Source organism: Salmo trutta, chromosome 2 (assembly GCF_901001165.1).
Source record: "Salmo trutta chromosome 2, fSalTru1.1, whole genome shotgun sequence".
Lineage (NCBI taxonomy): Eukaryota > Metazoa > Chordata > Actinopteri > Salmoniformes > Salmonidae > Salmo > Salmo trutta.
Genome location: NC_042958.1, coordinates 47,242,154 through 47,253,307, shown reverse-complemented (window position 1 = coordinate 47,253,307; position 11,154 = coordinate 47,242,154). Strand labels below are relative to the sequence as shown.

Genomic DNA, 11,154 nt, shown 5'->3' with positions numbered 1-11,154 from the left:
AGAGATGGAAATAGGAGGGATGGATAGAGGAGAGATGGATAGAGGAGAGATGGAAATAGGAGGGATGGATAGAGGAGAGATGGATAGAGGAGAGATGGAAATAGGAGGGATGGATAGAGGAGAGATGGATAGAGGAGAGATGGAAATAGGAGGGATGGATAGAGGAGAGACGGATAGAGGAGGGATGGATAGAGGAGAGACGGATAGAGCAGGAATGGATAGAGGAGAGATGGATAGAGGAGAGATGGATAGAGGAGGGACGGATAGAGGAGAGACGGCTAGAGGAGGGATGGATAGAGGAGAGATGGATAGAGGAAGGATGGATAGAGGAGGGATGGATAGAGGAAAGATGGATAGAGGAGGGCTGGATAGAGGAGAGATGGATAGAGCAGGAATGGATAGAGGAGAGATGGATAGAGGAGAGATGGATAGAGGAGGGACGGATAGAGGAGAGACGGCTAGAGGAGGGATGGATAGAGGAGAGATGGATAGAGGAAGGATGGATAGAGGAGGGATGGATAGAGGAAAGATGGATAGAGGAGGGATGGATAGAAGAGAGATGGATGGAGGAGAGATGGATAGAGGAGAGATGGATAGAGGAGGGATGGATAGAGGAGAGATGGATAGAGGAGGGATGGATAGAGGAGAGATGGATAGAGGAGGGCTGGATAGAGGAGAGATGGATAGAGGAGGGATGGATAGAAGAGAGATGGATGGAGGAGAGATGGATAGAGGAGAGATGGATAGAGGAGGGATGGATAGAGGAGAGATGGATAGAGGAGAGATGGATAGAGGAGAGATGGATAGAGGAGGGATGGATAGAGGAGAGATGGATAGAGGAGGGATGGATAGAGGAGAGATGGATAGAGGAGAGATGGATAGAGGAGAGATGGATAGAGGAGGGATGGATAGAGGAGAGATGGATAGAGGAGGGATGGATAGAGGAGAGATGGATAGAGGAGGGATGGATAGAGGAGAGATGGATAGAGGAGGGATGGATAGAGGAGAGACGGCTAGAGGAGGGATGGATAGAGGAGGGATGGACAGAGGAGAGATGGATAGAGGAGAGATGGATAGAGGAGAGACGGCTAGAGGAGGGATGGATAGAGGAGGGATGGACAGAGGAGAGATGGATAGAGGAGAGATGGATAGAGGAGAGACGGCTAGAGGAGGGATGGATAGAGGAGGGATGGATAGAGGAGGGATGGATAGAGAAGAGATGGATATAGGATGATTAAGGGTCAAAATTGATCAATTCGGAAAGTGTATATACACGGGCCTTTAGAAAGTATTCACACCCCTTGACTTGTTCCACATTTTAGTGTGTTACAGCCTGAATTCAACATGGATTACATATATTTTTCCCTCACCCATCTACACACAATATACCCTATAATGACAAAGTGAAAACATGTTTTTAAAAATGTTGGCAACTTTATTGAAAATGAAATACAGTATTCACACCCCTGAGTCAATACTTTGTAGAAGCACCTTCTTGCTAGGCAACTCCAGTGTAGATCTGGCCTTGTGTTTTAAGTTATTATCCTGTTGAAGGTTGAATTAATTTCCCAGTGTCTGGTGGAAAGCAGACAACCAGGTTTTCCTCTAAGATTTTGCCTGTGCTTAGCTCCATTCTGTTTATGTTTTATCCTGAAAAACTCCCCAGTCCTTAACGATTAGAACCATATCCATAACATGATGCAGTCACCACTATGCTAGAAAATATGGAGAGTGGTACTCAGTAATGTGTTGTATTGGATTTGCCCCAAACATAACACTTTGTATTCAGGACCAAAAGTTAATTGACTTGCACATTTTATTGTGGTATTACTTTAGTGGCTTGTTGCAAACTGGCTTCCTCTTTTTCACTATGTCAGTTAGGTTAGTATTGTGGAGTAACTACAATATTGTTTATTCATCCTCAGTTTTCTCCTATCAGCCATTCAACTCTGTAACTGTTTTAAAGTCACCATTGGCCTCAAGGTGAAATCCCTGAGCGGTTTCCTTCCTCTCTGGCAACTGAGTTAGCAAGGATGCCTGTATCTTTGTAGTGACTGGGTGTATTGATAAACCATCCAAAGTGTAATTAATAACTTCACCATGCTCAAAGGGGTATTCAATGACAGTTTTTTTATTTTTACACATCTACCAGTAGGTGCCCTTCTTTACAAGGCATTAGAAAAAAAAACTGGTCTTTGTGGTTGAATCTGTGTTTGAAATTCTCTGCTCGACCTTACAGATAATTGTATGTGTGGGGTACAGAGATGAGGTAGTCATTCAAAAATCATGTTAAACACTATTATTGCATACAGAGTCCATGCAACTTATGTGACTTGTTAAACTTGTTAGGCAAATGTTTACTCCTGACCTTATTTAGGCTTGCCATAACAAATGGGTTGAATACTTATTGACAAAAGACATTTCAGCTTTTAATTTTGTATTAATTTCTAAACATTTCAAAAACCATAATTCCACTTTGACATTATGGAGTATTGTGTGTAGGCCAGTGACAAAAAATTCTCTATTTAATCCATTCTAAATTCAGGCTGTAACAACAAAATGTGGAAAAAGTCAAGGGGTGTGAATATTTTCTGAAGGCACTGTAGATAAAGGATGAGGGTGGAGATAATTGCCAGGCCAGGCTGAGTGCCTTTGATTCCAGCTCCTGTATTGTGATCAACTTCAAACAGCCTGCAGATCTTCTGAGAGGGAGACTCGCTGTAACAAAGTTACAAAGACCATGTTCTATTCCTATTGTCGTGTCTCTAATGAGACACAGGAGATTCCGTTATGTGGCTCGTATCTGTGCAAACGGCCAAAACCGTTACGATTTCCTGCTCTTTCTTTCCATGTGCACCTAGATGTATTGCTTTTATGAGGATTTCTAGGAAATTAAAAGGTTTACTTGACAATTGTAGTGAAATACGGAAGGCTACAACTATAAATGTCCTAGAATTGTATACATTATGGACTTCAAGTTGAATGAACCAGCATCAGAGAAATGTATTTCAAAACAGTATTTAAGATACGTAGGATTTATACTTTCATAGTTAGTATAACTACCTGGCTTAAAGTTCATTTGATTATGTATTTGTGTATATAATGTATATTGCGTTTTTTTATGTATTTATTAACACATTCATTTATTTAATTTAACTGTTGAATTAAGTGATTCTTTAAAAAATATTTCACATTTTCCAGCCAAGTTGAATTTCTTCTTCTTCGTGTGTTTCCAATAAGTTTCACGGTACATATGGTTATGCTCCTTTGTGTGTATTGGTGCCAGATATTTATTTTCATGTCTTAAGTGCTATTTTGGTAGCTTTCTGTGTGTGATTAATTGCAATGATTAACTTAAATGATAGGAGTTATATGTTAAGTTGTACAGAATATTAATAATTTTATATCAAAGATACTCGGGCAAATGATGAAACATAAAGTGAGTTGTTTAGTAACTTGTTTATTGCCAAATATAATTGTTTCTATTGTTATGTACTAATAAGGTTCAGTGTTGATAACAGAAATAAAATTTGACATTTTTATACAAAGTCTAAACGCCTATATAACTCATAACAAACAATTTCATTAGATTGTTATTGAGTATGTTTCAGATCTGGGTATGCAGTAAAACACATGATGGGGACACAATAGTGTTGGGGATTTGATGATTGTGCAGTTCCTCTAATGGCCATTGGAGGGCAATGTTAACACATTTCTGTCAGCATGGTGGTCTGCCTTATTGCTCACTGAGATCAACCAACTCAATAAGCTCTGTGCTCTTCTTCCTCTCACAGGCTCCTTCATTTCATAAACACAACAACCTCATTTACATTTCAATCTGAGCAATGAGTGAATACATTTTCATACTGGTCCCCCATGGGAATTGAACCCACAACCTTGGTTGGTGTTGCAAGTGCCATGCTATACTAATTGAGCCACACGGGAGTCAGAATAGTTTTGACAGTACAATGATGCAATGTGACATTTGCTTCAAAATCAATTTTATTGTTGTTTTACGTTTTTCAAACTAGTGCAAATACATCCAAAGAGGAGACGGGTTCTACAGCAGCCCGTTGGAACCAAAAAGCTTCTGTTCCCATTGATACCAATATATTGGCTTAAGATGTCAGATTCTTGCATTGTAATATTTTGGTTGTCCTCTTATGGTGGGCTACCCAGGTTAGGATGAAGATGCCCATATCCAGTGACCTAAGGTCAGTTTAGTGTTTCCTTGCCTAAACTGATGCTAGATCTGTGCCTATGGGCAACCTCTACCCAGAAAGGGCAGATACAGTTGAGCTCCTCTTAATCCACTTATGCACATTCATTATTCAACAACGATACAAAACCACTCAGTCAAACCTGAGCGCTTATAAAGATGCTACTCCCTGCTACTCACATACTTCCTCTCACTGCTTTCTACATTATTCATCCTCCTGTATACTATGTATTGATTGCCTACAACTATTTTTATTCAAAGCCTAAGCACGGACTGAAATAGCTAAGTCGTATAAAAAGGAAGGGCAAAAGGAATCTCTAACTGCATGAAGCATGGTAAGACAACTATCTTGTTTCTGTTTTGTTTAGTATTTCATCCGCAGGGCGTTGCTAATACAGCACACATCACCCTACACTGCAGCACACATCACCCTACACTGCACACTACACATCCGCAGCACGTTGCTAATACAGCACACATCACCCTACACTGCAGACTACACATCCCGTAGCCGTGTTCTTCATTCCTGGTGGGTCACCGTGTATCTAAGACAAGAACGCCAGGTGTTTTCAAACAATGCCACTTTCTTTTTTTCGTTGAACATCTGTTAGATACTGAAAGGTAACTAGCATAGAGCTGGTCTTTCTGCATTATCTCCCTCACTACCCAGAGGTCTATAAACATTGGATTTAGTTCCCAGCACAGAGCCACTTCCGTATCAACAGTATGAGGCTATGTCATTACATTGTATCAACAGTATGAGGCTATGTCATTACATTGTATCAACAGTATGAGGCTATGTCATTACATTGTATCAACAGTATGAGGCTATGTCGTTACATTGTATCAACAGTATGAGGCTATGTCATTACATTGTATCAACAGTATGAGGCTATGTCATTACATTGTATCAACAGTATGAGGCTATGTCATTACATTGTATCAACAGTATGAGGCTATGTCATTACATTGTATCAACAGTATGAGGCTATGTCATTACATTGTATCAACAGTATGAGGCTATGTCATTACTCTGTATGAAGATCAAAGATAGGGGGCGATAATGAGAACAATGGGTGGCAGCCTTACCTTTTTTTAATAAAAGTGAAATTAGTGCTGTGGTCACATCTCGTCCAAATGAACCTTTGTGAATGGCTGTTTAATCATTTCGAGCAATAGTGGACCTAATTGATTCCAAAATGTTAAATAGACCTCAGGAGGAGTAACCACCCATCCAAGTGATTTGCCTTAATTCATGATATCCAACTCCCCTTTGAGTTCATTGAGAGAGATTTGGTATCCCAGCAAGGTGTCTTTCTCTGTTGAGAGAAGAGGTCTTAATTATTTTCTAAAGGACTTGGTGTGGATTTACAATCAGAGGTGTACCGTTATTTATAAAAGCGGGAGAATCTTTGATTGATTAATTTGGGTTCTGATAGTAATTTCACTGTTTCAGATTCAATAGCCATTTTATCAGCTAATTGTTTATTACTCCGTAGCTTGTCAGCCAGTAAACGAACGGGACCATGGAAGTAATGGGTGAATCTAACTCGATGGATGGCAAGTTCTGCACTCTGTCTTATCAATAAATGAAGTTCTGTCATGACTTTGGAAAGAGTAATAGTTACCTGGTCTGAAAATAGTGTTTGTTCAGAATGCTCTAAAAGTTAACAACATTTCCAAATCTGATATCTTCTTTGATTGTGATTTATTCAACTCAGAAACAAATTCATTATCTTTAGCAAAAACCTATGGTGGCATCCCATAGAATCCTGGGGTCATTGACCAATTTTTTTTTATTGATCGTTATGAATACATTTATCTCAATTTCAAATTGTTTACAGAATGTAGGATTTTGTGTCAATGAAACGTTGAAACACCATCTTGTGGGTATTTTAGGAGATTCTGAGATTTGAAGTTGGCAGTAGTAAGCACGGTGGTCAGGCAAGCTCATAAGTCAAATTTCAATTTTCTTGATTATAGAAAATAGAGGTGCAGATAATAGTATGAAATCGATTCGTGAGAATGATTTATGCCTGTTTGAGTAGAAAGTGTACTCTTTTGTTTTAGGCATCAATGAGGTTGTAATGAGAGAGCACATGCTGTGGATTGTAGTTGGTCTGATTAGATTTGTCCTGCATGTCCAAAATAGTATTCATGTCTGTCCCTGTCCCTGTGAACCATGCCTGAGTGTCTTTGTTACTCTGGATTCATGCTTTACCTTGGTATCCCTACTGAGTCCTCATTGCCATCCAAAGTTCTGGCCAGTCATCTGGTAGAACCGCTGGTTGTGTGGCCTATAGAACTCCCTCAGTCTCCGGATCACTTCCGGATCAATGGAAGCGTGTGTCCGGCCTTTAGTCTTTCCCAGGCAGTGGGGTTTGCTGCTGCCCTCCGGTTTCTTCAGGCAGGGGAAACCTTTAGTCTTATTGAAGTAGAAGTGCTTGTCCGTCACAATCCTCTGAAGGCCCAGAAAGTCCTGGACCTTTCCTAGTTCTCCGGCTGGGTCGGAGATGAGGCCCTCCCCACTGACAAGATGGATCTGGGCCCGGGGGAACCAGGCCAGCCAACGCTCCAGGTGCTGGGCGTACAGTCCGATCCATAGAGGGCTCCACAGAGAGTCGATCTCACCTGAGACCAAGACAAGATACTGGTTTAAGACCCTGAAGACAGGACTGAAGACAGGACTGAAGACAGGGTTGAAGAATAGAGTATTTGTGTGGGTACTGCATTTGATTAGGGAAAAACTATGTTTTTGTGTCATTCATTCATCAATTAATTCATTCATTCATGCATTCATCCATCCGTTCATTCCTTCATTCATAGGTCTAAACAAATAAAAATGTATCACTATAATTCTGACCATTGGTGCGGTTCTTGAAGGCGAGGGTCTCGAAGGTGGGGATGTGGGGGGTCTTGGAGATGATCTGGGTGTAGTCAGAGATGGCCCGGGTCACAGGGTCTCGGACCACCACAATCAGCTTCACGTCATGCGACATGGAGTGTACACGCCCCGGGGTCTCCACGGTAACAAAATAACGCGGTGTCTTCTCCATGACAACCTGGCCATCCAAGGCCTTGGGCATCATACTCCTGGAGGAGGGAGGGAGGGAGAGAAAGGAAAAAAGAAAGAGAGAGATAGATAGATAGATACAGTATGTTTAAATGGTGTAACTTTTGAGTATTAAAGCCATCTGTACATTTCAGTAATGGAGGCTGTCATTAACATGCCTGACACCTAAATATCTATGTGCTGGCCATGGGTATGTTTGGCTACGCCAACAACAACGATTATTATTCCTAGATCTATATATGCTATAGGTTGTACAGTGGTTGTACAGTGCCTTCAAGAGAAATTATAACCCCTTTGTTATAGCAAGCCTAAATAAGTTCATGAGTAAAAATGTGCTTAGCAAGTCACATAATAAGTTGGACTCACTCTGTATGCAATAATACTTTTTTAATGACTACCTCATCTCTATACCCCACACAGTGGAGGCTCCTCAAGGGGGAAGGGGAGGACGATCTTTCTTAGTGAATTTCATAAAAATAAAAATATTGAAACATTTCAAAAGTTAACATTTTTAACTATACTATATATATTCATGTCACCAAATAATTAATTAAAACACACTGTTTTGTAATGAAGGTCTACAGTAGCCTCAACAGCACTCTGTAGAGTAGCAACATGGTGTAGCTGAAGGACAGCTAGCTTCTGTTCCCCTCTGGGTACATTGACTTCAATACAAAACCAAGTAGACTCTTTGTTCTCACCCCCTTCCATAGACTTACACAGTAATTATGACAATTTACAGAGGATGTTCTCCAACCTATCAGAGCTCTTGTTGCATGAACTGGCATGTTGTCCACCCAATCAAAGTATCAGAGAATAAATCTAGTAATGAAAGCATAATCTACAGCTAGATAGCACTGCAGCGCATAAAATGTGGTGAGTAGTTGACTCAAAGAGAAAGAAAGACAACAGTTGAACAGTTTAAAAAAAATGAATTTCTTCAAAAAGTAAGGAGAAGCAAGAGAGAGAGAGAGGAGAGAGAGAGAGCTATTTGGTTGTATTTTTTAAAATTAACTTTCACTTTGCTAGCTGAATGCAGCTAGCTAGTTTAGCCTACTCAAACAACAGACTCAAACGGAGAGGGGTGCTATGTTAGGTAGCTGGCTATGGCTATGTAACACTGAAACTCTTCCAAGTCAAGGTAAGCATTTATTAATTTATTGCCACCGGGGCCCGCCGGTTTAACTGCTAAACTGCGTTCTGACTGTGCACTGTACTGCATGATTGTAGCGGGTTTACTAACAAGTTAGTTATAGTAGCTTTGTTGATTATGACGTTACTTTAGTCAATATTATTGACTTGACATTAGATAATAAGGTGACTAGGGATGAAACGGTTACCGGTTTCACGATAATCTACGGTAAAATTCCAGACGGTTAGTATTACCGTTTCAAATTTGAATTATCATTAAAACCGTGTTTGATTACCATGGTTTGAAAAACTCACGGTAAATACTGTCCAGCATCAACCAAAGTTAGCAACAGTCTGATGCAGGCGTAGCTGCAACGTGGGTTTTGTTTTGTGTGAAAAGTTGGCGGAAGGCAGTGACAGCGCTCGGGAGATTTTTCAGCCTTCTAAGTGGACCAAATCTGAAGTGTGGTCGTGTTTTGGGTTTTGCAATAGTGCTGAGGGAAACTTAATCAAAGATGGTCACCCTGTCTGCAGAACATGCAACCACAATAAAATTGCTGCGAAAGGGGGCAACACTTCAAATCTCTTGAGTCATCTTCATGACCACCACCCACTACTTTATAGCGAATGCAAGGTAAGTTAACTTTTAGCTCAATGCGTGATGTGGGGACTTCGGAATGGGGGAAAATGTCATGGTTTGTCTGTCTAACTTGCTAATAGCTTGTCAATAATGTAAACTGAAGCTTTCAGTGTTACCTACTCTTGAAAAAACACTACATGTTGTTCTGCTGTGTGTCTGCAGACTATATTCGCCCATTGCACACGATAACACGTGATGTAGTTTAGTCACTCAACCAACACATTTTGTTCATTTAAAATCCGGCAGTCATCGACTTGGTTGTAAAAGTGTTCCAACAGGAGAAACACTATAGACTCCTATACAAGACTCCTGTACAAGACTCCTGTATTTATGTCAATTGTTGGGCTCATTGCAATTACTATCACTGTCTTCTTAAGACTCATTTGTATTTATTTAAATTGTGCATGGGGTCATTGCATATACTAAAATGCAACACAGATGATAGACTGTGTTTGTTTGTTTGTTTGTTTATGAGTGAATAATTATAATGTAACAACACCTATAATAATAATACATTTACTATTCCCTTGTTTACAGAGTGGGCGTACAGCAGGCAAACCCAGTGATGCTACTGGTCCCTCCTCATCTACAGTTGTGACAGACACTTGAGCAAGCATTTGAAAAGGCAGGCTGCTTATGCACCCACATCAAAAAATGCTCAAGACCTCACTGCAACCCTTTCATATTGCATTGCAAAGGACATGATGCCATTTCAATTTGTTGAGAGGCCTGGCTTTCTGAGGCTGAGGAAGGTTGCCGTGCCTCACTACAAAGTGACGTCATGAACGTTCTTTTCCGAAGCCTGAAATCCCAAACCTGTACAACCAGGTTAAAACTGATGTTGGAAAAAGTTTGGCAGGTATTATCCAGGCTAAAAGCGGCTGGTGTCTGAGCTAAAGGTAAAGGCCGCTAGCAGTGGCTAACAATGATTAAATAGCTTGTAGCTAATTAGCTGGTTAGCTTCTGATGGCGGTTCTAGCTATAAGGTCTAAAAAATAGCAGATCCGTATCACATTGGGTGAGGCGGGTTGCCGGAAGGTACTATATTTCATTTAAAAATGGAAAAAGAGATTGAAATATATACAAAAACAAAAAGCCGAAATAAAACAACATTTACACGGGACAATGACAAACAACGTCTGCACTGCTACGCCATCTTGGATTTAATCTGCAACATGTTATGGGAATGCTTGTCATTGGCAAGGACTAGGGATTTTTTTATTTTATAAAAAGAAATGGAAATGGAGCTAAACAAAGGCAAAACATGCTTCAGTCTGCTTTCCACCAGACACTGGCAGACAAATTCACCTTTCAGCAGGAAATTAACCAAATATACACTGGAGTTGCTTACCAAGAAGACAGTGAATGTTCCTGAGTGGCCTAGTTACAGTTTTAGTTTAAATCAGCTTGAATATCTATGGCAAGACTTGAAAATGGCTGTCTAGCAATGATCAACAACCAACTTGACAGAGCTTGAAGAATTTTAAAGAGAATAATGTGCAAATATTGTACAATCCAGGTGTGCAAAGCTCTTAGAGACTTACACAGAAAGACTCATAGCTGTTAACACTGCCAAAAGTGATTCTAACATGTATTGACTCAGGGGTGTGAATATTTACTGTATGTAAATAAGACATTTCTGTATTTCATTTTCAATAAATGTGCAAATATTTCTAAAAAGCATGTTTTCCCTTTGTCATTATGGGGTATTGTTTGTAGATGGGTGTGAGAAAAAAAATCTATTTTAATCTATTTTGAAGTCAAGGGGAATGAATACTGTACTTTCTGAAGGCATTGTACAGGCTACAGCAGACATAGGGGGATACTGAAATGAACGCGCACAAGCGCACACACACACACACTCACACACGCACACACACTCACACACACCACACACACATACACACTCACACACACACCCAAACTCCTTAGAAAGGCAGGAACCTAGGAAGAGACTTAGAGAGGAACCAGGCTCTGATGGGTGGCCAGTCCTCTTCTTGCAGTGCCGGGTGGAGATTATAGGGAGTACATGGCCATTTAAGGCCAGATTGTAAACTCACACACACAATCACACACACACACAAACGCACA

At 40.4% G+C, this 11,154-nt stretch overlaps 1 protein-coding gene across 1 annotated transcript in view; it reads right to left on the bottom strand.

Moving 5' to 3' along the window:
- Positions 1–3,874: 3,874 nt before the first annotated feature.
- The window catches only part of LOC115156101 (heparan sulfate glucosamine 3-O-sulfotransferase 6), a 31,778-nt gene continuing 24,498 nt past the window's right edge, over positions 3,875–11,154 (bottom strand). The window contains exons 2-3 of the mRNA XM_029703405.1: positions 7,083–7,312; positions 3,875–6,850 (exon numbers count right to left, since the gene is read on the bottom strand). Coding sequence (XP_029559265.1) covers positions 6,462–6,850; positions 7,083–7,312 — 619 coding nt within the window. The 3' untranslated portion in view covers positions 3,875–6,461. The remainder of the gene's footprint in view (positions 6,851–7,082; positions 7,313–11,154) is intronic.